This window comes from Myotis myotis, unplaced genomic scaffold (assembly GCF_014108235.1).
Source record: "Myotis myotis isolate mMyoMyo1 unplaced genomic scaffold, mMyoMyo1.p scaffold_m19_p_9, whole genome shotgun sequence".
Lineage (NCBI taxonomy): Eukaryota > Metazoa > Chordata > Mammalia > Chiroptera > Vespertilionidae > Myotis > Myotis myotis.
In genome coordinates, this window is record NW_023416401.1 from 22,946,981 (window position 1) to 22,973,868 (window position 26,888).

At 50.0% G+C, this 26,888-nt stretch overlaps 1 protein-coding gene across 1 annotated transcript in view; it reads right to left on the reverse strand.

Annotated features, from left to right (window-relative positions):
* The window catches only part of PTPRT (protein tyrosine phosphatase receptor type T), a 682,122-nt gene that overhangs the window by 39,050 nt on the left and 616,184 nt on the right, over nt 1-26,888 (reverse strand). Inside the window, exons 17-18 of the mRNA XM_036323307.1 lie at nt 23,841-23,928; nt 6,932-7,008 (exon numbers count right to left, since the gene is read on the reverse strand). Of these exons, the coding sequence (XP_036179200.1) occupies nt 6,932-7,008; nt 23,841-23,928 (165 nt within the window). The remainder of the gene's footprint in view (nt 1-6,931; nt 7,009-23,840; nt 23,929-26,888) is intronic.

A 26,888-nucleotide genomic window follows, 5' to 3' on the forward strand; every position in this document is an offset into this window, starting at 1 on the left:
CCGCATTTCTCTACCTGTCTTCCACCTGCTCCATAAATATTTACCTAGGGCCTTCTAATCACTGGTAATGCTTGGGTTGACCGTCAGTACAACCCAAGGTCAGTGTCATGATCAGAACTGTGGGACTGACCACCAGTAATCACAGCCCCTTCCGAAGTCTGTGTTCGAGTGGGACTATCTTCTTAGCGAGGCTGTCAGCTTCTTGAGGACAAACACTGCCTCCTAAGTGAAAAAAAAGAATCCCATAGAGCCCAGTACAGCGTGAAGCTTAGAGCAATGCTCAACAAACAAGCTGCTGAGAGGACAGCGAGGAGGTAGCAAAGCACTGTGATTATACGCACAGACCCTGGACCTAACTGCCTGGGTTTGAATCCTGGCTGTGTCCCTTCCACGCTGTGTGGTCTGGGGCAAGTTACTTAGCCTCCTTGGGCCTCAGCTGATTTTTTTGCTGTTCAATGGGGATAATAGTATTTACATTAGAGTGTTGCTGTTAGGATGAAATGACTTAACAGACAACAGTTCCTCTGTGCCAGGCACTATTCTAAGATTTAACATAGAGGCCTTTGTTACTGTTGTTATTTTATGGTGTATGTGCAAACATTTATCGAGTGTCTATCACAACTAAAAGTCAGTGTTGGCCCCTAGGGAGGCCCTGAGCTGGTAAGCCCTCCCCCCTCCCCTCTGTTCTGCTGGCCTATTAATGCAGGAACTGGGCTCGTCTTGGGACATGAGAGGTAGGAAGGCAGGTGACAGGTCCAAAGAGCTACCTGCCCCTCCAAGTCAAGGTGGACAGAGTTTCCCAGGCTCACAGGGAGAGCTCGACTCCAGGAGTGTTCTTGAGTAGGTTTGGGAACGAAAAATAGTACCTGACAGTGTGGAAAGGTGTGGTTTCTCAGTCTACCCTCTTCTTACTTCTTATAGTCCTCATCCTCCCTGACCTGAGCCATGGCACCAGCCTCTTGCTGGCCTCCCTGCCTCCAGTCTGGCCCCACAGCCCATCTGCTTCCTGCCAGAGTGAATTCCCAATGCGCATCTGATTAGATTATTTCCCACAGAAAAGCTGCAGCGGCTCTCACTTCCTGCACAGTAATGTCCAAATGCCTTTGCCCGGGACTAGTCATCCATCTCCATCCTTATCCCCAGCCTCACTTCCTCTTGCCCCTCTCTGTCCTCTTCCACAGCCCCACGTGCCTGTGTCCCAGCTTCCCACACTGCACTTCAAATGAGACCTCCCGCCTCCTGAGAGGCCCTGCAGGGCTCTGTATGTGCCCAGTTACCACACTCCCAACATGCACTGCGTTACGCTTTCTGTGCTTTTCCCCCCCTGGGCCATGGGACAGGTCACCAGAGCCGGGTGCAGTTTTCAGCCAAGGCTGGTTGGTGGCATACAGGCATGAATGTGTCTCTGAGGTGACGCTGGGTCACTCTAATGAATGCACCGGCCAGAAGACAAAAGACCCCGTGGAGGAAACTGACTTGGAAGACCCTGATGCGCTTGAAAGTCGATGGGATACATTCTGAGCAAGAAATTCACGTTTCCATTGTGGAGTTAGGTGATTTGGGTTCCCTAGTTTGTTCACTCATTTGTCCTCTTGGTCATTCGATATTCAGTCAACAGGTGTTAACTGAGCACCTACTACCATGGACAAGGCCCTGGAAATACAACAGTGAGCCAGATGGAGGTGGACTCTGCTTCTGGGCAGCTTACTGGCAGCAACAAACTGGGGTAGGGGAAGGGGTGGGGCTTGTGGAGTTCCCATGGGGAACTGACTCAGCTGAGAAGGCAGGGAAGTATTCTCTAAGGTGGCTTGTAAGCCGAGCTTGGGCATCACTGTTATTCCCATTTCATCCCCTCAGCCATACTCCCAGTTTTCCTGCCGCTGCCCCTGGACTCACTAGCTGTCTTGTTCTTCTTCAGAAACAATCACGTTTCTATCTGGAGGCCTTAGCAATGGCCATGCCCTGTGCCTGCTGTGCCTGTCCCCAAAGAGCTGAACACTTGCTCTCTCCCTCACCCAGGCTTCTGCTGGCTGCCCGTCACCTCCTCAGAGAAGCCTTCCCTGCCCATCCTGTCAGCCTCTTTCTGCTGTCTCTACTTCCCTTCTTTTCAGAGCACGTACCACCACATGGCACAATGTTCTGTGTTTATTGACATGCCTATTGTCTGTTTGCCCCGTGGAATGAGAGCGCCAATGGGCAGGGCTGTGTCCGGCTTGCTCACGGCTGTGCCAGCCCAGAGAGCCTGCCTGGGCCACCAGCCTTGCTAAATGCACAGTGAGTGCATGCCTTCCCATGCTGCGTGTGAGCAGAGAGGTGCTGCCTGGCCTCCAAGAACCCATATGGTCCCCAGAGAGAAAACATTCTAACCACAAGCGAGACTCCAGCCGTGCTGATGAAAGGAAATGAACTGCTCCACGGGGGCTCCTCCGGGGACCTGCCGAGAGCTGGACAGAGACGTCCTAGCCTTAAGAGAACTTGGAGTTCATCGAAGCCCCACCTATAAAGCACGCAGACCGCCTGCCAACCAGCACCGGGCCGGCCTGCATCTGTCTGTGAGCAACGGGAAAGAGGTTTGCATCCAAAACACATTCATCTCACTCTGCACTCGTGCATCTGTTACTTGCTGGGGACCCAGACACGATGCTCACTTCCAGGCGGGTAATTTATAACAGATTCAAGTGGCCAGCACATTCTCAGGTGTGCAAACATCGCGGCCAGCGGGATGGTTCTGGCTGCAGCAGAACCCTGGCCTCCAGAGGCACAGACAGGGCCGGCCCATTCCGCTCATTGTCCATATGGAGTCGGTTTAATGGACTGTCAAGATCCCATTGTGGATAAGTGGTCCTAGTGCGGGCATTGGGAGAGTTGGGAGGATTTGGCTGGAGTGGAGACCAGGACAGAGGGGCGAGGACAAGAGCGCGGTCTCGAGCAGCGATCAACCACCAGTTGGCGACTGCTGCTCCAAAGGTTATCTTAAACCAGCGGTCTCCAACCTTTCGGACCTCACTGGACCACCAGTGATCCGCGGACCACTGGTTGGCGACCGCTGGTCTAGAGTATTGACTTGGCAGGAATACCCACAGAAACCCCAGGAGTTTTAGCTTTGCTGGAGTGTATAGCAGGTTCACAGTGAACGGGACTTTTCTGCCTTCTGGCATTAGGGACACTACACCCTATCCTGTGGGGCCCCCTCAATCCTGTTCCACCCTTATTAACCTCTACTGGGTTAATCCCTTTGAGCGAGCCTCTGTTTCCCAGGGGGACCCTGACAGACAGACACCTTACATGAATTATCATGTTCTTGTGGAGGGACATGATTATCCCATGTTATAGATATCAGAACAAGTAAATAATTTACCCTAGATGTAACACTAGTAAGCAGAACTGCCGGGGTTCAATGGGCCCTATGAGGACTGAATTCATGACTTTGGTCTGTGCGCCCTTGACTTTAACACTGAGACCCGCACAGAGCCCAGCATCACATATTAAGACAGCATCTCGCAGAGGCTGCCTGGCCATCTGCATACCCTGCCCCTTATGGAGGGAGAGGGCAGTGGTGTGTCCTGGGCAGGCAGAGAATGGATTCTAGCTGTGTGAACTTCAGCAAGGCTCTTAACCTCAGCCCTGGCTGCTTTTCCTCCTGGCCTACAGAATGCATTGCAATGACAGGGTCTGGGAGAAATGGGAGATGCTATTAGTATTGACACTGCAGAGATTTGCTTCCCTTTACAACAATTTCATTTGTTGCCTATAACCACCAAAGCGCACTTTGGCTCTGACTACAGTCAGATGCTCACCTGACTTTGGATGGAGTGTCTACCCGGAAAAGTGATTTCGGCTGGAGGTTACCACTCACATGACTCAGGCCTGCAGACCCCACATGGGCCATGGCCCTCGAGGCTAACACATCCACTCAACTGCAGACAAGGTCAAGGGGAAATGGAGGGGACCGACTCAGTCTGGTTCAGCACACGCAGGAGGGGCAGCAGGAAGAGCCCTAAACTTGGAGCCATTCGCGCCTGGTTCCTTGCCTAGTCCTGCCACTGACTAGCTGCATGGCCTTGGACAAGCTTTGCAATCTCTGCTTTCCTATCTGGAGAATGGGGTGGCTGCCTACCTTGGAGAGCTATTGAGAGGTCCCAATAAACTGATTCACTTAAAACCACCTACCACAGGGCTCAGGAGCGACTCATGTAGCACCTCTGGCTCTTGTCATCGCTTTTCCGTTGTTACTGAAGCCCGCAGGGCATGGAGGGGGAGGCACCCCTGACTCAGACTCCTGCTCCCTCCTCCCTCACCTCCTAACAGTGTGATCCTGAGGAAGTTGCATGACCCAGAAGCCTCAGCTTACTCTCCTGGAAATTACTTTGTGAGGTTGTGGTGCTAGTTCAGGTCATGCGGAAACAGAGGAGGTGATGAGTAATTCTTAGGTTGCTGTCAGCCCTTCTTGCCTGGCTGACTTTTACTCACAGATAAGGCAGCACTGTGTCTCCTCCTCCGGGAAGGCCTCGCTGGCCCCCACCTCCACCTTGAGGCTTTGATTTTCCTTTGTGCCTCCATAGGCCCTGCTCTGTGAGGGTCTCTTTTCTAATCTGACTCCCTCATCAGACGTGAGTCCTTTTAAGGTCTGTGTTCCCAGCACCCTGTGGAGGATCTGCTCAGTGCTCGGGGAATGAACCCTAATGCGCGTGGGAAAGGCTGAGTGCTCAGGTGCAGAGCAGACACACAGACACACTCACACACAGGCTGGAGGCGGCTGTTCAGAGCTGCCATCTCCTGTGCACTTTCCTGGAAGGGCCGAGGTGGCCGAGACCATGTCTATTGGGACTAAAGCTCCAGCCCCAGTTTCTGACAACCTGTGGGGCCTCTGTTAGCCAGGGGCGGGGGTGGGGGCGGGGAGGAGGTGGGGTTGAGGTAGGAAACGCTCCAGGTGTTTCCCACAGGGGGAATTCAGTGTAGGGAGTTGGTCACACAGGTGATGAAGGAGCTGAGGAGCCAAACAGGGAACAGTGGGGCAACCAGAGGTCAGCAACAGTGGGAGGCTGCGACCACCCCTAGAACGAGCAGACAGTGGGAGACACACGCTGCCAGGGCCCAGGAGCTCGGGCACCTGTGGAGGCCGGGCCTGTGGCAGCCTGACTGACAGGAGCTGGGGCCATGGCGGGACGCAGCCACTGCTGGAGCTGTCACCCAAGGCCGAGAAAGAGGAGGAGACATAGGCTGTCTTCTCCTTCTCTTTACCCTCCAATCTCCCTTTAGTGCTTGCCATGCAGGGGTCAAGCTCATTTCTTTTCCTGCATATCTCTCTCTCTCGCTCTTTCTCTTTCTCTCTCTCTCTCTCTCTCTCTCTCTCTCTCTCTCTCTCTCTCTTATATGCACACACACAGATACACAGACACACACATTCACATATAGAGACACACACTCATACAGACAGACACACACAGACACACACTCATACCAATAATACAAAGCAGAATGGGGAAACACAAGCAATAGATCTAAGGCAGGGGTGGGCAAACTTTGTGACTTGAGGACCACAATGGGTTCTTAAACTGGACCGGAGGGCCGGAACAAAAGCATGGATGGAGTGTTTGTGTGAACTAATATAAATTCAAACATCATTACATAAAAGGGTACGGTCTTTTTTTTTTTTAGTTTTATTCATTTCAAACGGGCCGGATTCGGCCCGCGTGCCGTAGTTTGCCCACGGCTGATCTAAGGGCAACAGGCAAATGAGCAACACAAGGCTAATGCTTGTGGAATTAACAAGTCATCTGGTTTGAAAGCATTTTCTAGCTGATCTATAAAACACTTGCTAGTCCGAGGAACCCTGGTGGCTCTCTGAGCCCTTCACCAAGGCCCTTGGCTGCCAGCTGAGGTACCGAGAAGCCTGGCTGGAACCAGTCACCCTGGGTGTCCACCTAGCCCCGAGGTCAGACCCGCCTTTGCGCCCTTTCCCACTCCCTGGGCGCCTGTCTTGGCCCTTCTTGTATTAGTTCCCTCCTCAATAGTCTCTGGACACTGAAGTGCCCCTTTCCTATTCGGTGTCCTGATCCCAGCTCTGATCTCTCTCACCCCTGGAATATGCCAGTCATCCCAAAGCTCAGCCCACCTCCTGGATCAAAGCCTTTCCATCGCGGTTTCTTGCCTGCAGGATAAAGCCCGATCCCTGTTTGGCCCTAAACCACCCATGGCCTAGCTCCAACCATATTTCCCACTCCTTCCATTTCGGAGTCTGCTCCCCTCGAACTGAGCAGATGCATATCCGCGCTCCCAGCTGCTGCATCTCGCCTCCGCTGTTCTCTCCAACCAGAGACCATCTTCCTCCTCTTTGCTCTCCAATGCTATCGGTGCTTGAAGCTTTGGTTCACACCACATTTTGCATTCCTGATGGAAGAAGCAATTTCCCCCCATCTCTGAACCCCTATAGCATTTTATCTGAACTTAAGACTCAACCACTTTCTAGTTTGTTCTGAAATGATTGATGGGCACAGCTTATCTTCCTGCTAAGGTTTTAGAGGGTAGGACCATGGCATCTTAAGCTTTATGGTTCCCATAGCCTCCAGCACACAGTAGGCACTTTTAAATTCTTGTTGTCTAAATGGCTGTACCTTCAAATGAATGAATGAATGAATGAATGAATGAATGAACAGATACATATACAAATGAGTCAGCGGGTGAACAAACAAGACTGGCCTTTGTCCTGGGGCCCCGCAGAGCAGGCTACTCCAGCCCGCCTGAAGGTAGGCAGCTTTAGGTGGGGAGTTAACATGGGTCACGCTACTTTCACAAAGCAGGGAGGAGCCAGGCGGCTCTGGACATGTTCTGGGAAGGCCACCTCTGGGGGAGAGTCAGGGGACAGCCACAGATTTTGAGCCTACGGCAGTCAACCCCAGCCCCTGGCTGCCCAGCCCACAAAAGCACTCACATCAATGTAGTTGGCGTTGATGTAGTCGGAGTGTGGGTCTCCATCCAGCACCAGCAGCCTCACTCGGGAATGGTCATCTGCAGGGAGGTGGGGGGAGGAAGAGAGAGAGGGAGAGCGAGAGAATAAGAGGATGGGTGAAAAGACACCATCAGGTGAGGAGCCAGCCCTGCCCTCTGTTAGAGCCACATTTGTTAATTACTGCACACTTGGCATCATGAGACTTTTGCACAAAACTTCTCATGTAACCCCCCCAGCTACCCTCAGTTATTGTCCCCATTTACAGATGAGGAAGCTGAGGCCTGGGGAGATTACTATGCCCTAAAGAGGACCTGTATCTTCTCTTTTCCCCACCTGCCCTCCTGATGGCTTTGTCATTACCACCTAGGTGAGTCTTAGTGATTTTATCTTAAAACTAGAGGCCTGTTGCATGAAGAGATTCATGCAATAGGCCTTCCTTTCCCCTGGCTGCTGGAACCGGTTTTCCTCCGGCACCTGGCACCCAGGCCTTCGCTCTGGCTGGGCTCCAGCTGGAGCGGGCCCTGGGGCCATGAGGCTTCTGCTGCTCCGCCGGCCCCAGGGCCATCGCTGCTCCGGCCCCCGGGCTGTCAGGCTTCGCTCCACCGCTTGGAGCCTATGTATGCAAATTAACCGCCATCTTTGTTAGGCTAATTTGCATACTCCCCTGATTGGCTGGTTAGCATAGCAAAGGTATGGTCAATTTACATGTTTGTCTATTATTAGGTAAGATGGGGATGGAAATACCTTCTCCATAGACAGTGCAAGGGAGACTATGTGAAAAGTCTCGGGAAGCAAGATGTATGGATGGGGATTAATACGCTTCATTTTCATGCTTGTTTAAAAACGGCAAATTTACCTATTTTCCACTTGGGCACAAATTGCTTTTCTTTTGCCTCTTGGAGTATTGCTGCAAATAGATTGTTGGCCACATACTGCTATCAATACTATCATTCGAGCGGAGCTGACTAAATCATTATAAAAGAGGTCATCAATAACTGAAAACCATGTCACAGAGCATACCATTCCAAACACAATCTAGGCATAAACAAGATTTGCAGGCTTTGCTCGATGGCACGCTGGCTTCAAATAACACCAAATAAAAACCATTAAAAAAACAAGTACAGCAGGAGAATCAGACGAATCTTTTACAATTAAGTAAAGTGAGCTCCGCTATAGACACAGACACACGCAATCAGACCGCCCTGGCTGGGTCTGGCTGGGAGGAGGGGCTCAGCTGGCTGCCCAGGTCACTGTGCAGGTCCCTGAATGACTGGACATGACTCTAGGGCAGGGCTAGGGTTCTGAGTCAGTGGGTGGCAGAGCTTTGAGCATCCCCAGGGGTCCCATGCAGCAGGTCCTCATGGTGCTTGGTGACTGTATGAATGGATGACCTCACTGGACCCTGACAGTGATGCTGGGAGAGAAGCAGGATGGGTGCTGTTAGCCCTGATACAAATGAGGAAACTGAGGCTCACAAGGACTCACTGGCCATGGACAGGGGGAGATGAAGGTTGGAAGAGCGGGGTCCTCTCAACTCTGGGTCCAGCTCCTCCAGCCTCCAAAGAGGGTGTAAGTGGATATGAGAAACCACTTCAAGTGTCCAGAGCAGAAGGAATTAACGATAGAGAAGTGGTCACATGGATGATGTTCAAGTTGAAAAGCCAAATAGAAGAGGGTGAAGTAACTCAGAGGTCAGTACGGTGTCTCCTTAGGCATGCCTCCTGAGGACGGTGGGGCAGAGGGAGGAGGTGGAGGTCCTGGAGCTCCGGGGCTGGGGCACCTGTGGGGACTGCAGCTGCAGTGGCTTCTTTGGTGAAAGCTGGAGAAAAGCTGGAGCCTGTGGTTGGGACAGACGGGGAGAAATACTCCTCCCCTGGCCTCTTCCTTTCTCCCACCTCCCAATCTCCCACCGGTACCTGCCATTGGCCAAACCCATACAGAAGCCAGCTGCCCAGAGACTGAGAAATGCAACCTGCAGAGTCAGCTCTCTGTGAGCAAAAAGTGAGCAGGAGCAGGCAAGAAATGGGTCCCAGGATGAACACACAGGCCCGGGGCTGGGCAGCATACCACGCCCTAGCCATTAATTTACTACCTAATTCATTAATTAAAAAACTATTCATTCAGCATCTGCCATGTGCCAGCAGGGTGCTAGGCACTGAGATATACTGGATGCCACTTTAAAAAAAATAATATATTTTTATTGATTTTAGAGAGAAGAAGGGAGAGGGTGAGACAGATAGAACATTAATGATGAGAGAATCATTGATTGGCTGCCTCCTGCACGCCACACACTGGGGATTGTGCCCATAACCCAGGCATGTGCCCTTGACCAGGAATTGAACTGTGACCTCCTGGTTCTTTGGTTGATGCTCAACCACTGAGCCATGCTGGCCAAGCCTGGATGCTACTTTTTTACTCATCATGGGGAAGAGTTCCAGTGGAAGCCAGTAAAGGAGTAGATGGGAGGTCTAAGTCACCCCTTTGGGTGGCTGGGGGAGTGGGGTGTGAAGGAGTCTGAAGCTAACCTTTATGGAGCTAATGACAGGTACCAGAGACTTTACATCCATGACCTTAATCCATCATTTACTCCCCCAAATAACTGAATAGATTATTGTAATAATACCATTCTGATGTAGTGTTATTATTCTTTCCATTTCACAGATGCAGAAACTGAGGCTCAGAGAGATTAAGCAAGTTTCCCTTGTTACACAGTCTGTAAGTAGCAGAGCTGAGATTCTATCCCAGGCCTTTCTGACCCTGGACCCCGATTCCGTCCACACGATGTGTAGTCCCTGGACTTTTTGCATCTCCCAGGCCCCACTCCTGGAGTCCGTGCAAGTGGTTGGTCCCCAGCCCCTGCAGTATTCTAGCCCAGAGAGGGGAACTTCCTGCGGGACAACCCACCCAGCAGGGGTCACATAGGGCCCAGCATCGATCTCTGAGCTCGGGCTGTTAAGCTTTGTCACCAGAGGCTACAGAATCTGTAAGCCTTAAAAAAGTGAAAATGCATATTGTGTTTTCACTCATTGGTCTCACTAATGACTTATCGATTCAAAAATCTCCTTTACTTACTGAGTTATGCTCCAGGGGTCTACAGCACTGGGAACAGAGGTTCTGGTATAAAATGTTGAAAGGTAATTTTCTTTAATATATAATGGAACTTAAAGTCTGAAAGCCAAAACTATTAAAAACAAAAACAAAAGGAAACAAACGTACTTCGTTCAATATTATTAAAGATGAACGTTGCCTCTAACTGCCAGATGATGGTGTTTGCCAACCTTCATTCACTGAGCACCTACTATGTGCAGGCTTGTTGAGGGGATTCTGAAAGTGTTATGAAAGTGATGCTCAAGCATAAGGAGAATCAAGCATAAGGGGACAGACTGTACTTAGAAGTGAAACCTCAAGATCTAAAAATAGAGAATAGAGGGCTCTGTGGAGCAATATATGAATGAGGAATTAAAAGTGAGTAAGACTGTCCAGTGGACAATGAGGAAGGTCTTGCCATCAGAGGGACTTGCAAGGGGGAAGGCAGAGCTCCTGAAAAAGTAGGCACACTATGAGCTAAGGAGTTCCTGTCTTGTAAATGCAGAGTGTGAAGGGATTAGCAGTGGGAGAGGAGACGGAGGAGGTGGCAGGGCTAGATGACAGAGGGCTCGCCACGCCATACTTGGATGCAAGTAACCATTCCCTGGGGTCGGCAGGGCATCCGCGTACAGACTCTGTATTCTGAGACTGTGAAAGGCTGTTTTAGTATGAAATGACCAGGACTCATTCTTACATGATCTAACTTGTGGCAAGTGGGAATGTGAGGTATGAGGATGAGGTCACATCTGGGTTCAAATCTTAGCTCCACCATTTAGAACGTCACCTGATTTCTCTTAGCCTTGGAATCCTTAGCAAAATGGGGCCAATACTATATAGTTCACAGAATGCTGGGAGGATTGAGGAGGAAATGCAGGCATGGAGAGTGAAAGGACATTAAGAGAATGAAAAGACGAGCCACAGACTGAGAGAAAACACCTATAAAAGACATACCTGATCTAGGACTTGTATTCACAATATATAGAAATACTCTTAAAACTCAACAATAAGAAAACAAATAAATCAGGTTTTTTTTTTGAACATCTGAACAGACATCTCACCCAAAAAGATATGCAGGCGAAATGTTCACCATCATATCTCATTAGGGGATTGCAAATGAAACACTGAGATACTTTTACACACCGACTAGAATGGCCCAATCCAGAACGCCAACAGCACCAAATGCTGGAGAGGATGTGGAGCAACAGGAACTCCCATTCATTGCTGGTGGGAATGCAAAATGCTTACTGAGGAAGACAGTTTCCTCCCACACTAAACACACTCTTACATGACCCAGCAATTGCTCTCTCTGGTATTTACACAAAGGAGCTGAAAGCTTATGTGCACACGAATGTTTACAGCAGCTTGATTCACAATTGCCAAAAGCAAGATGTCCTCCGACAGGTGAATGGATAGATTGTAGGATATCCACACAATGGAACAGTATTCAGTGATATCTAGAAAGGAGGCATCAAGCCATGAAAAGACATGGAGGAGCCTTAAATGCATACGGGCAAGTGAAAGACGCCAGTGTGAAAAGGCTTCACAGTGTGTAATTCTAACCCCATGGGATTCTGGGAAAGGCACAACTATGGAGACAGTAAAAAGAGCAGCGGTTGCCAGGGACTTGGAGGGAGGGAGGAACAGGTGGAGGGCAGTGAAACCTTCTGCATGATACTGTAATGGTGGACACACGTCTTCATACACCAGTACATACCAAAGAACTGTACAACACAAAGAGTGAACTCTACAAAGTATGGACTTTCGTTAGTAACAATGGATCAATATTGGTTCATCTATTGGAACAAATGTATCACACCAATTCAAGATGTTATAACAGGGAAACTGGATATGGGGGGGGGCAGGAGGGAGGAGGCGTATGGGGGCTCCCTGTGCATTCTGCTCAAATTTTCAGTAAATCTACAAGTGCTCTAAGAAGTATTAGGACAGTGCTGGGCATACAGCAGGTGCTTAATAAATGGTGGTTGTTGGCTGGATGTGAGGCAGGTTGTGTGCTGATGGCAGACACTTAGCAACTTAGTGCTCCCATCTGCCCTTGGTCCCACATGTCTATTCACCTTTGTGCAGAGGCGAAGAGCTGTGTGTACTCATCAAAGGGCAGAACCCGGCCGCAGGTCTGCGGAAAGGCATTGCAAGGAGGAGCAGTGTCCTCATGGCTTATTTATTCCTTCCAGGAGATGCTAATATTATTCTGTGTCCCCTTCCTCGTCCAACTTTATATAATTAGAAGGATAAAAAATTGTGTTTATCCACACGCGCATGGAGAGAGATGGGGCAGCGGGCGGTGGGAAGGAGTTTACACAAGGTAATTTACAAGCAGCCCAGGACATTCATTATGCTCTATCTGCACTTTGCAAGCTTGAAAAGCGGCTAAATTGGTCCTCCTTGTTTGATATTCCAGACAAGGACTGAGAAGAGTCATACAGAGGAGACTCGAGCTCCTCCAGGTGAGGGGAGGCTGGGGCGTGGCTCCACCTGGGTCCCGTGAGGAGGGGATGGCAGGAACTGGCTGGTGGGGATGAGACAACCGCTGGCAGCTGGTGGAGGGGAGGCACAACTGCAAGGACTTGGAGATCCAAAGTCGCCCCCCCCTCACACACACACACTGCCCCCGGCTCCTCAAACACAAATCCAGAGGCACAGAAACATCATCCCTTGGGAATAGATCTATTCCTGGTAGTTTCAGGACAGAGACACACGGTCTGTTGGCAAATGTTTAACAAACAGCTCTCTGAGGAGAAAAAGGCCCTGAGCGGCAACGGCTACCGATTTCTGTGCTATAAATACTCCGGTCATAACTGATCGCAAGCTACCAACGTGGCCTCCCCTAGCTCACAAAATTCCTGAAAATGTAACAATCTGTTCTTGCAAGCTGGCGTGACCCGGCTCCAGGACACCACGGACAGAGAAGAAAGCCTTACTACACGCACATGCCTTGTCTGATCTGAAGGTGTGGGACCCCCTTCCCAGTGCAGCCTCATGCGCTGCTCCCCACACACTACTCTGGTAACCAGCCTTCTTTCAGCTGCTCAAATGCCTGATGTCTGCGGACCTCAGGGCCTTTGCACAGGTAGAGGAACACCCCCAGCCCCATAAGGCTGGCGACATCTCATTCCTCAGCTCAATGTCCTTTCCGCAGGAAGTCTTCTGTGATCTCTCCTCCCAGACCCTGAAAGCTCCCGGTACTAATACTTTCCTTCCCAGCTCTCAAGCAGTTCTATTTCTGGGACTGACTAACCCGTGGCTCTCCCCAGGCCCTACTTAAGGAAGGGCACCCTACTTACTATAGTGTGGGCCACAGAGCAGGTGCTCAATTATTATCTGTCCAATAAACGAATTCATATTTGTGTCTGAAAGGCTGAGAATGAGAGAGGGACAGGCCCCTTGTTTCAGCCATTCTGAAACACTGCCCGCTGCCCCATCTCCCTCCTGAAGGACAAGGACAAGGCACCTATCTGTTGATCTGAACAAAGTCAGTAACAATGGCAGAAGGTGATTTTAGGGACCCCACGCTTTTTCCTGTACACAAGGCTGGCAGAGTGTGCCTGGATCCTGTGCTCAAATTCGTCCTCTCCCCACAGCAAACCCCTCACACCGCCTGCAGACCCAGCCTGTCCTGTCCTAAAATTGGCAGCCGATTCTTGTGTCCAGTAGGAGAGAGGCAAGGGGTTGGGTGGCTCTGGAGGCAGACCCCAGGTCTGTCACACACTAACCGTATCACCCGGGGCAAGTTATGCACCTTCCCTGAGCCTCAGTTTACCCAATTATAACATCAGAATCACATCTACTTTAGCAGAGGTACAAGAGGAGACGTATAAGAACACCTGGAGTGGTGTAAGACATCAGTATAAATGTATACATTCAGTTTTACTATTATTCTAGAACAGTGGTTTTCACAATATAGTCCCTGGATCAATAGTATCAACATCTGGAAACATGCTAGAAATGAAAATTCTTGAGTCGCAGTCCAGACCCGCTGAACGAGAAACTCTGAGGCAGGGCCCAGCCATCTGTGTGTTAATGAGTCCTGCAGGAGATTCTGGTCCCACTCGGGGTTGAATGCTCAGACCAATGTCCAGTTATTTAGCACAGAGGTGCCCTGGCCATTCACTTCCATTTGTCCAGGAAAAGACCAACAGTTCTTACTGGAACTGGGCCGTGAGACCAGAACCTACCTGTGCGAGGTGTGAGGTCCAGGAATGTCTTTACCTCTGTGGAGTGAGATGTTCCAGGCACTACTCTAGAAGCCTATGGATGCTATGCCATTAGCTTCTCATTGTCACCCTGTGGGATATATGTCATCACCCTGTTTTATGAATGAGAACCTCAGGCTCCTGGAAGTTTAACTCCGGTGAAGGCACAAGGGTGAAAGCTTTCTTGTAGAGTGCGGGGTCCCTCCCCCTCCTGGAACCCCAAGACCCATTCCTCCACACCTCTTCCAGGCCAGTTCTCACCCCAACTCTGTCCCAGCCACTGTGTCCCCACACACGCCCACGGATTGGGCTCAGTTTCCTCTTTTGCACAGTTCTACCTCTCAAAGCAAATAGCCTCTTCCCCCCTCAGCAAAGGTAGCCCAATGAGTCACTCTTCTCAAGTCACATCCGCTCAAACAGAGGGTCACTTCCGGGGGTGGGGCTGGGAGAGACTGTCCTTGGGTACCTGACGCTCCTTCTTCCTGTCTCCTGGGCACTGAGGAGGGTAAAGAAAAGGTGCGATTTGTCAGAGGAAAGAGATTTGGCTCATTACGATGAACAGTGGAGCCGAAAAATCATTTTCCAGAAGAACTGGAAATGTTAATGCGTCCTCTTGCATGAGTGGATGGAGGGGGGGCAGAGGATTCCGCCGAGGCTGCCTGGGGAACCTCATTGAAGCGAAAGGTCTGCACATTTAGTCTCGATTGAATTACCATCATCAAGAGATGTGGCGTGGGGAGGAGAGCGAAACAGGAACATTCATGCACCTCCCTGGCCCAGCAATTCCATGGTGGCTGAGGCTGGGCAGCTCCCCCTGCAGGGCCCTCTGGGGCAGCAGCTAGACCAGCGTGGGCAAACTATGGCCCGCGGGCCGGATCTGGCCCGTTTGAAATGAATAAAACTAAAAAAAAAAAGACCGTACCCTTTTATGTAATGATGTTTACTTTGAATTTATATTAGTTCACACAAACACTCCATCCATGCTTTTGTCCTGGCCCTCCGGTCCAGTTTAAGAACCCATTGTGGCCCTCGAGTCAGAAAGTTTGTCCACCCCTGAGCTAGACTGTTAGAGGGACAGGGCCCATCTGATGAGCTTCCCGTTTCCGCCTAAGCAGGCCAAGCCTTACCCCACGAGGGAAACTTTCAAGAAAGAGGCTTTGTACTTGAATTCCTTCAGAAACAGAATCTGAGGCAAGGATTTGAGTGCACGGAGTTGATTTGGGAGGTGATCCCAGGAAACACTGGGAGATGGGAAGTGAGAGGGAGAAAGGAAGGAAGCCGATATGGGTGAGTCATCCAGCAGTGACCACTGTAGGCACCTGGACGTGGTCCTTCCAGGAACACTGGGAGAGAGTGCAGAACACAACCCTCTGGGCATCAGACTCTGGAGAGGGAGCTGGGGAACTTATACACTCACCCCAAGTCATCGGTTGGGGACTGATCCTGGGGACACAATATCCTGGCAGTCCTGGCCGGCCCTGCAAGCAGGCGGAGAGGCGCCAGTGCAGAGCACCAGGGTCTGTCGAGCCCAGGCCAGCGCCACCCTCGGAGACCATAAAATAACAACAACAAACCAACAAAAGGGTTGAGAGCACTGAACGAAGCCTCCATCTTGTCACCCCAGCTCGATTCCCCAGAAACCAGCAGAGAAATCTGCTGGGATGAAAGGCTCTTGGGTCTGTTTGGATCCTGAGTTCCTCCCTGGGAAGTGAGGACAGCTTCTCTGAAGAGCTGGTCCCAGGTTGCCATCTGTTCCGAGGTCGAGCCTTAGTACGTTCTTCCCCTCCCCCAAAGCATGATGTGCCTCGATGCAGAGGGACCCTGGGCAGGCAGCATGAGGTGTCCAGGCAGCCCATGACCAGAGCCCTGGTCGTGGCTGCCCTACAGACGCCCTGTGTGACCCTGCTGACCTCTGGACCATTGCTCCTTGCCTGTGAATTCAAAGGGCTGAGACTAAGTCTCGTCTAGGATTACAGTCTGCACAGCAGATTCAATATTTATTCACCTTGGCATTGAGAGATGAGACACTGAGTGTCAGAGAGAGGAAGTGCCCGTGTGGAAGGTCATGAATGAGGTAAAGGGTGGAATTGAGACCAGCTTCCGGTCTGCCTGACCCACATCCAATACTCAAGTCCAGCTGAGCCCAGGGGATTGTGTTGACTTAGGAGAAAATAAGCCTAGAAAAAGTACTGGCACCTGGTTCTCTAGTCCGGGAGGCTGTGGACAAGGTCGGAGGTTCTCAAACATGAACGGGCATCTGTGTCACCTGGAGAGCTTTGAGAAACACAGCTGGCTGGGCCTCCCCCCAGGATTTGATTCAGGAGGTCTGGGTGGGGCCCAAGAACGAGCATTTCCAGGTGACGCCGGTGCTGCTGCTGTGGGGCCCACACTATGGGAGGCACTGGATGCAGTCTGCTGATTCCTTGTCCTCTGGCTCCTGGTGGGGTTTAGCCAATGGAAAGCACAGGCAGCAGGTGGGACAAAGAGAAAGGTGTGCATCAAGGTACTTCCTCCTTCTGCTCCCTTGGTGGGTCCCCATGCACACGATCGAGTCATGCTTCTCTGGGACCTGGTCGCCTCTCCTTGCTGAGTCCTCTGGCCTGTGTGTAGTATTGGCCCCAGGGTGCTTCACTGTTTCCGCGTCTCCCTGAACCTAGCGCGCACCGTTGTAAAAACTCACGTCATTAAGTCTCCCCAAACCCCCTTATTTTTTTTTTTCCACCTTTAAACGATTTTTTTTCTTTTTTTAAAAATATATTTTTATTGATTAAGATATTACATATGTGTCCTTGTCCCCATGTTACCCTCTACCCCACCCCCCGCTCATGCCCTCACCACGCCCCCCCCCCCGTTGTCCGTGTCCATTGGTTAGGCCTATATGCCTGCATGTAAGTCCTTTGGTTGATCTTTCCCCCTTACCCCCACCCTCCCCTACCCTCCCTCCAAAACCCGACAGTCCAATCAATGCCTCTCCGTCTCTGGATCAGTCCTTGTTCATCAGTTTATGTTGTTCATTATATTCCACAAATGAGTGAGATCATGTGGTATTTATCTGCTCTCCAGTTCCATCCATGCTGTGGCAAATGGTAAGAGTTCCTTTTTCTTCTTCCTCTTCTTAAAGAATACCTTTCAGCATTTCATATAATGCTGGTTTGGTGGTGATGAACTCCTTTAGCTTTTTCTTATCCGTGAAGCTCTTTCTCTGACCTTCTATTCTGAATGATAGCTTTGCTGGATAAAGTAATCTTGGTTGCAGGTTCATGCTATTCATCACTTTGAATATTTCTTGCCACTCCCTTCTGGCCTGCATGGTTTCTGTTGAGAAATCAGCTGACAGTCGTATGGGTACTCCCTTGTAGGTAACTGACTGTCTTTCTCTTGCTGCTTTTAAGATTCTCTCTTTGTCTTTTGCTCTTGGCATTTTAATTATGATGTGTCTTGGTGTGGTCCTCTTTGGATTCCTTTTGTTTGGGGTTCTCTGCGCTTCCTGGACTTGGAAGTCTATTTCTTTCACCAGGTGGGGGAAGTTTTCTGTCATTATTTCTTCAAATAGGTTTTCAATATCTTGCCCTCTCTCTTCTTCTGGTACCCCTATAATTCTGATGTTGGTACGCTTGAAGTTGTCCCAGAGGCTCCTTACACTATCTTCATATTTTTGGAATCTCTTTTCTTTTTTCTTTTTCAGTTGGGTATTTTTTGTTTCTTTGTATTTCAAATCTTTGACTTGATTTTTGGGATCCTCTTGTCTGCTGTTGGATCTCCGTATATTATTCTTTATTTCAGTCAGTGTATGCTTAATTTCTAGTTGGTCCTTTTTCATGTCCTCCATGGTCTCACTATACTTATTGAGGGACTCATTAAATTTATCGGCGGTTTCCATAAAATTCTTGAAAAACCTTATAAACGTGGCCTTGAACTCTATATCCAGTCGTTTGCTTTCCTCCATTTCTGCCATTTGTGACCTGTTTCTTTGTCTCTGCATTTTGGCTGCTTCCCTGTGTTGATAGAGTGGCTTTGTGTGCTAGGTGTCCTGTAGGGCCCAGTGGCTCAGCCTCCCCAGTTACCTGAGGTGGACACTCTTGGTGCACCCCCTCGTGGGCTTTGTGCACAGTCTTGTTGTAGCTATGCCTTGGTTGTTGTAGGATCACTGGGAGGAATTGACCTCCAGGGCAATTGGCAGCGAGAATCAGCTGTGTCTGCAGTGGGAGAACTTCTGTGCTGGAGACACCCTTCTGAGGCAAGACTTGCTTCAGTGGGGCTTTGGTGCTCACTGAGACTGCACCCTGAGTGTGTCCCTTATGGATCTGAGGAGTTGTGATCTGGATGGTTCCCCTCTGACCACTGGGTACAGTGGCTCTTGGATCTAAGGAGGTGCTAATTTAGCCTCTGCCTGAGGTTACACAGCAGGAACTACGAAGAGAACTGCAGATTCCCCTTCCTTTTTTTTGGAGTTTGGAAGTACCCTGATGATGCTCAGCTGTGTAGGAATGCAAGCCGCTGTGGGGCCTTGGGCCTTCTCTTGGAAGCTCTGGGTCTATCTGGCCCGGCTGTGGTTAGGTAATTACAGGTTGCAAATGGCCGGGGCATTCATATGCAAAAGCCTCTGCCGCAGCCTGGGCGGGGCGGGGTCTCAAGAAATCAAAGGGCGGAGAAAGCAGCTATGGCGGCCCTGCCCTAAGGAGTCGCGAGTCCCAGTGTCCCGGCAATGGCTGCAAGCACCTCTGAGGGAAAGCCGCTCTCAAGCTCGCCCGCTGCCAGACAGTCCAGTATCTCCCCGTATGAGTCCTGGGTCCCCAGAGACTTCCCGGAACCGGATTTCAGAGCCGTCGGGAGCTTGTTTCTCCCTCCTGATTCAAAAAGACAGCCGCGTCCTCAGGTGCCAGACCCTTTCCGCGTGCGAGCCCCCGTACCTCTGCACTCCACCTCCGCAGCTCCTCCCGCTCGCAGTGTGCTTTTCTTTCCTTCTAGTTGTAGAATTTACACTCAGCCAGCCCTCCTGTAGTTCTGGATGATGTCCACCTTGTGTTTTTGATGCATTTATCGATTGTTGTGGGAAGCAGCAATTTCCCGGTGTTTATCTATACCGCCATCTTAGTTTCTCCCCCCCAAACCCCCTTATTTGAGGGTCCCATCTGTTTCCTGTTGGGACCCTGCCTGATTCCGGAAGGGAAGCCTAATTTTGTAAAATCTGCAACCCCCCAAGATCACTTCCTCTCCTGGGTGTAATTTCCTGTTCTAGAACTGCCCCATGGGGAATGCTCTGGTGTTCTTAAAATTTCCTCTTGTTCACAGCCCCCGAAGCCCAGAGCTACTTGAAAGCAAAGAGCCCTCTGTTCCGTTTTCCCCATTCATTTCCTTCCCTTTCACTTCCTTTTCATCCCCAGGCCCTGGAAACCCCACGGTCTCCATTACTAACTTCTAAACAGAATCCTGTGGAAGAAAGGGCTTATTTGGCCAAGGTTTCTCTTTCATTGTTTCATTTGCAGGTGGTGCCCTGTCCCCTTCTCTTTCCTGCTAATCTTTCCATTCTCCCGGCCTGTTCCTTGTCCTCCACTCCAGCCCCTCTGGCTTCCTTAAGATGCTAATCACTCCTGGTTTTCCTCTTGTGCCAGGGATAGTTCTAATTATCAAGCCCGGGCAGACTTCGCTTTCGGGAGGGACACCTCCAAGGGCAGGAAGACTTTCTGTCCCTCAGGCTGTTTCTCTTTACCGTTCACATGGCAACTCCAGGACTTCTCTTTTCTTCCTAGGTTCCCTGTAGGTCTTGCACGGCTTTAGAACCCACTGGTTACCTTGGCACTGTCCCTGCTTCAGCCCTGATTTGTTGCAGAATCATGGACCCTTAAACTAGAAAGGAGACTCGGGTTTATTTAAGCCCAGCCAGGTGGTGTCATGAGGTGTGTATGAATTCCCTCTGCCTCAGTCTGGGTTTCCCCAGAAGTAGATGTAAGATGAGGATTGCAGTGCGAGGAGTTGACATAGGAGGAGAGGGGTCACCCCGGGAAAGGGGGCAGGGAGACAGGTAAGAGAAGGCCACCCAGAGAGAGTGTGTTTTCAAGGCCATTCCTTCCGTGGGCAACTGCAGCCACCTCCCCAGGGATTTAGGAAAAGGTGTGAAATACACACCCAGGTGAGGAGCTCGGCTATTTCCTGGTCCAGGGGGAACCTGCCTTGTGCGTGGACAGAGCATCCTGCCCAGCTTTGGAGAAAGTCCTCAGGCAAAGAGACGCAGACATGAGGGCAGGATGAGGGCGAAGCAAGGGAGGCGCTTGCTCTCAGGGTTGTGCAGGTGCAGGGTCAAGGGCTGAGAGGGAGGAACCTCCTTGAATGTTGCAGACTGGGTGTCTCACCCACCTTACCCTCATCCTGGCCCTGGATGCTGATACTGCCAGCTGGCGTCACTGCACAGGGAGGTGGTGAGGCCGTGGGGTGTGGGTGGGGCTCAGCACCTTCTGCACCCCAGTGGCAGAAGTCTAACCCCTTCGTTGTTCTCCCTGCTGCCTGGGATCCAGCCCCTGTTCTGCTCATTTAGGTTCACTGCCCTCTTCATCACTAAGAGACATTACTTGGACGTCTCCAAGTATCATCTTGATCCTGCCTTCCTCCATCCATCTTTTTGAGTGTTCTCTATTTTATTTGGGAAGCCAGAGGGAGAGACCCAAGGTTCAAGGCCTGTGGGGTCTTGCGGAGAATCTGTGTTTCCCAGCATTCATTCCTATTTACTGAGCACCAACTATATGTCAGTTTTGGGGACACAGAGGCACAAGACAGTCGTGGTCCTGCTGTCACAGAGCATCTACTTTTGTGAGGGAGTCAGGCAGTCAACTGAGAGTCATGCAAATGCCTCCAGCACCACAATGATGAGGAGAGTTAAGGAAAAGTGCTCTAGGAGTGAATAATGGGGTTGTGTGCATATTCAGAAGATCTGAAGGATTCCCTGAGGAAGTGGCGACCTAGCTAAGATCTAAAGAAAAAGTAGAATTAGTAGAAGAGAGGAGGAAAAGGCACTTTGATAGAGAGAACAAATGTGCAAGGCCCTATGGCATAGATGATCCTGGAAAGCTCCAGGGGCTGAAGGAAGGCCAGTGTAGCTTGTAGAGACCATTATGAAGAGGACACAGTGGGAAACGAGACCTGAGAGGCGGCTAAGAGACTCTGGACAAGGCGTGTTCATGAGCAAAGGGCAAAGTTTTCAGTAGGAAGATGACATGATCCAATTCAGGTCCCTCTGGCTTCTGTCAGGATCAGATAGGTAGACAGTTGGGGACAAAAATGGATATGAAGCAACCAAGAAGGAGGCAGGGCAGAGACCAGGGGAGAGCTGGTGATGGCGTGGGCAAAGGCGCTGAGAGCAGAGGGTGAGCAGTGGGGTCTGGAGAGATACATAGCTTTGCGTGGCCCCTCATCCTTGGCCCCCACAGGCTTTGGCCCTGATACCTGACCTAGCCTGGGTATCCCTGTCTCTCAGGAAGGCAGGGTCTCTTGTCTGTGCACTAGTCATCTATTTTTTCTTATCTGCACAACACCTCTGGGAGGAAAACATCCTTGTACCCATTTCACAGACAGAAGATTAAAGCTTAGAGTGATCACATAATGTCTCACAGCCTATAATTTAGTGACCATATCTGGACTCACAATCTAATAGGGGCAACAGACATGTGACCAGGTATTTTAGGGCTCAGTCCTCAAGCAGAGGATGGTTGGAGTGAGCAGCCACGTGTGCCCCAAATGGGAGCCCCCTGGGAGCAGAGGCCCAGGGTCCCACAGGGCCTGGCTCATAGGATGCCCACACATCATAGGTCTCAACACACATTTCCTGATTGTTTGAATGTCTCTTCCCAATGCTTCGCTTGCAAGAAATCTTGCTGTCTGCATTACTATCATCCAACAGACAAATTACAAATGTTTTTGATTAGTTCTGCCATTCATAGCCCATTCCTAAATCAGCACAGGAAACAGCTAAGCTGAAACTTCTGCCTCCTTCTTCCTCAACAAGCTGCCTGTATCTTATGCTTTTCTCTCACCAAGCTTTTTCTTAGGCAATGTCTAGACAGTTAACAAAACACTGAGCTGTGCTAGAAATAATCTGTTCTTCATGATCTTTTTTTTCTTTTTCTTTTTGGATGAGCTGGGTTACCCTGAGAGCTGGGACTAAGGAATGCTATGCACCTTGGTGAGATGTCAAAGGTCCAGGTGAGCTACACCGTGGCAGGCAAAGGCTGCTGCAGACTTCTGTTCTAATGAGATATGTACTCAGCACTTTGCACGAGGTAACTTTGTCCTCTCTGTACCTGTTGCGTGGAAGGCTGCACACACCAATGTTTGACAGTGACCATACTTGTGTGTGACCTGATATTTAGTTATATGGAAGCCTGTCTCTCTCCCTCTTCTCTAGGAACTCCACCATGTACCGTCACACACAAGCATTGTTACTGACTTTGTTCAGGCCTCACCATCCCTTGCTGGGACCAGTGCAGTTGTTTCTTGACTGGTTCCTCTGTTTCCTGCCTCTCCCAATCTAATCTACCCTCCCAATCATCTACCCGATAGATCTTTCCAAAATGGACATCTGATCATGCCTCCCTCCCCAACTGGCTTATTCCATGAGCCACATGGGTAGTCAGTGAATTCTGGTTAAAATGTGGTGGGATGATACATCCACCACACTGCTTATCCATCCACACTGCTTATCCGTGACTCTGAGAAAGTGAACTCCAAGCTATGAGGAGGATGATGATAGGCACTAAGGCCAAGGGTTCTATGTAGCTTCTTTCAATGACCCTATCTCTGTTATTATCGTCACTTTAAAGGTGAGGAAGTGAAGCTCGGAGCAGCCAGGAAACCTGCTCCGGGTCCCAGAGCCGGGACAGAAGCCAGGCAGTTTTTTTCTGCAGAGGCTCCAGCCGCTCTGCACCACATCCCGTCAGGGCTGCCTGGAGCTCATTGCCAAGCAAAGCAATGTCCTTCCATGCCTCCCTGAGCTCCACGCAAAACATGCCTGCCCCCTGCAGGCTCAGTGACAACAAATGCCTGTGCCAATGCAGCCCTGAGCAGCAGGCACTCACCTTAGAGCCTCTGCCCCACTGGCGGTGGGTCTGGCAGAAGTCATGATGCCCTAAGCTCAGAGCTTCTGGCTCCTTCCGGGCATCAATCCTTGGTTGGGACTCTGCCTTCTGAGAGGAGGACTATTCTCTCACCTGGGTGTCCTCAGCCCCTCCCTCACGGCCTGGATCTTGCTGGTACCCTGAGTGACTTATAAGGTGGTACTCTGCACTAGAAGAACTGCTGGGAACAGGAAGGATTCCTTTGCCTGGGCTTCCTTCCCAACCTGAGCAATTCTTGAGCAATGGGCAATGCCAGGCCAGACGCAGCTTCCAGAGGCTTTCTGGATCTACTCTGCTTGGACCCAGCTTCCCACCTGCCTCCTGGGCCTGAGGTCAGCCATGCTCTGTCACCCAGGCTGAAATACAGCTCCCAGCTTGGCATGTTGACCCAAAGCTGGAAACACCAAGGATAACTTGACAACAAACTCTAGGTAAATAATAGTAATGGTTTGGTTTCCAAAGCCTGGGACCTCCCAGAAGGGCACTTACAGGATATGATGTTTCCATATCGGTTCTTATTGCGATTTTCATCCTCCTTGGCTGTGTCCCATGAAGCAGTCTGCCCCTCTGGTAAGGCCTACAAAGGAAGGACAGAGTGGTTAGGATGGCCAGAGATCGAAGCACTATGCAGGTGAAGAAGAACCAGTGGGGAAACAGCACCTGCTGTAGTGGGTCACTCAGCATAAAGGGCTGTGTGGTGGTGGAAGGGGCCTGGGGAGAACATAGACTGGGCCTCTCCACGGCCTTATTTCCTCCTTCATTGGCTCAAATGCTACTGAGGTCTTCTGTGTGCTATGAGCCCAAATCTGGTCCAACAGGGGAGTCATTCATTCATTCATTCATTCATTCATTCGACAGATATTTATTGTGTCCCTAATATGTGTTTGGCACTGTTCTACGTACTTGGGACACAGAGAAATAAACTAAGTGCCCCTTGAGCTTCCAGTCCACTGGGAGGTGTACCAAATGAACCAGAAAACATGTAAGTTTAGATGGTGGAAAACGTCATGAAGAAAATGAAGCTTGGAGAAGGGATAGTATAGAGGATGAGGATTGTTCCAGATTACACAGTCTGGGAGGGCTTCTCTGAGAAGGTAACATCTAAGCTATGATGTGAAAAGCCACTCATGCCAAGAAATGTAGGAAGCACTTTCTAGGCAGAGGGAACAGTAGATGCAAAGGTGATAACCAAGGACCACAATCAAGGATGAGGCAGGGAGAGCAGTGACAGGAGCACCGGAGAGGCTGGGAGAGTTAGGATTAGAGGGGGCACTGCAGTCACTGGTAACCAGCTGGGTGTTACTCTAAGTGTAATGGGAAACCATCAGAGGGTTTTGAGCAGGGGAGTTACCAGATATGATTTATGTTTTACAAAGTACACTCTGGCTCACATATGAAATACCCACTCAGGGAGATCAATTAAGAAGTTGTTGCAATAGACCAGGTAAGAGATGATGGTACTTTGGGCCCTTGTACCGGGATGGTGGCAGTGGATGCAGTGAGAACTGAATATTTTCAGTTGAAGTTTATAGGTTTTGGTTCAGGAGCAGACTCACTGCTTTTGCAAGAAACAAGGATCTGAATATGAGAGTCTATTTGGGAGGCAGTCCTTAGAAGCATGGTTGTAAGAGTCTGGGAAGTGAGCCAATCAAGGGAAGAAAGTCAACACAGGGTACATCAATGAACAGGTTACCACTGTGTGCCTAGGGCTTAATGCCACGGGCCCATTTCATTCTCCTACCAGGGGGAGAAGGGAGTTGGGGTGTTTACCCACCAATTTCCATCTATCATCGTTGAGGACGGCTCTTAGAAACTCCCTTAACGCTCTGCTGTGCTCCGTAGGCAGGGTGCGCACATTCTTTTGTGCTGAGGAAGTCCTCAGGCAAAAAGTCACAGGTGTTTCCAGGAGGCAGGCACTGGGGACACTGTGTGGAGGGGATATGGGCAGGTCACCAACATATCCACTGAGGACGTGGACTGTGAAGGAGAGAGGGATGAAGGCTGAGGCCCAGGCTGTTGGCTCGGAGAACTGAGTGGAGAGCCATGACAGTCACCGAGATGGAGAAGAAACAGCTAGGGAGAAACAGGATTGGGAGGCACGAAATAAGTGTGTTTTGGGTACATAAAGGGCTTAGAACAGTGCCTACCCCTTGCTGAATACTATGTGCTTCTTAACATGTTCAAAACAATAAGAACAACAGTAGCAGCGACGGCCACGTTTGAGATGACTATTCGACACCCAAGCGAAGATGTTGAGCAGGAAGTTGGACAAAGAGGGGGTGGAAAGAGATGGGAGTTGTAAGTTTAAGAGGAGAAAGACAAGTAAACGACCAAATGGAATGAGTGAACAGAGTTATGAGCCAAGTGTTATGGAAACACAGGGAGGGTATAGTTCAATGATGGCGAACCTATGACACGCGTGTCAGAGGTGACACACAAACTCATTTTTTTTGGCTGATTTTTTTTTTGTTAAATGGCATTTAAATATATAAAATAAATATCAAAATATAAGTCTTTGTTTTACCATGGTTGCAAATATCAAAAAACTTCTATATGTGACACGGCACCAGAGGTAAGTTAGGGTTTTTCAAAATGCTGACACGCCAAGCTCAAAAGGTTCGCCATCACTGGTATAGTTAATTATCTCAAAGAGAAGGAAGCTGGGCATTTAAGGGAGCAGGGACAGCTTTAGTGAAGCTAAGAAGCATGAAGGTTGGGCAACACTTGGACTAGTGTTCCCACCCCTGCTTGTGGCCCTTGCGCTGCTTCTGGGATGGAATTTGCAGTATCTTCAGTCTACACAGGTCCTTGTTAGTAATGCAGGGCAAAGGAGCACCCATGCACCTCAATACACCAGCCTTGCCTTTGCTTATCTATTCCTTGCTAGGTCCATCCTGAGCAAGGAGGAATCTGTATCCTGCTTGGTCAGAAATTCAGCCATTCAGCGGGCCATGTTTGACAGACAGGCAGGACCACTGACTATAAGAAGCCCAGCCCATGCATGATGCCCCCTTTCTTGCTTCTAGTCTCCCATGTGTTAAGCCAGCTTGGCTGGGTCATTTTTAGAGCGGAGGTTGGCAAATTTTTTCTATAATGGGCCAGATAGTACACGGCTTGGGTTCTGTTGTAATTACTCCTACTCAGCTCCACTGTCGTAGAGTGAAAGCACTTGCAGACAGAGTGCAAACAATGGGCATGGCTTTATTCCAATAAAACTATATTCACAAACACAGGTGTTGATTTAGCCTATGGCTGTCATTTGCTGACTTTTGTGCTAGAACAGTGGTTCTCAACCTGTGGGTCGCGACCCCTTTGGGGGTCGAACAACCCTTTCACAGGGGTCGCCTAAGACCATCGGAAAAACACATATATAATTACATATTGTTTTTGTGATTAATCACTATGCTTTACTTATGTCCACTTTGTAACAATGAAATTGGGGGTCACCACAACATGAGGAACTGTATTAAAGGGTCGCGGCATTAGGAAGGTTGAGAATCACTGTTCTAGAAGGATGGCCATGATCCTCAACTACGC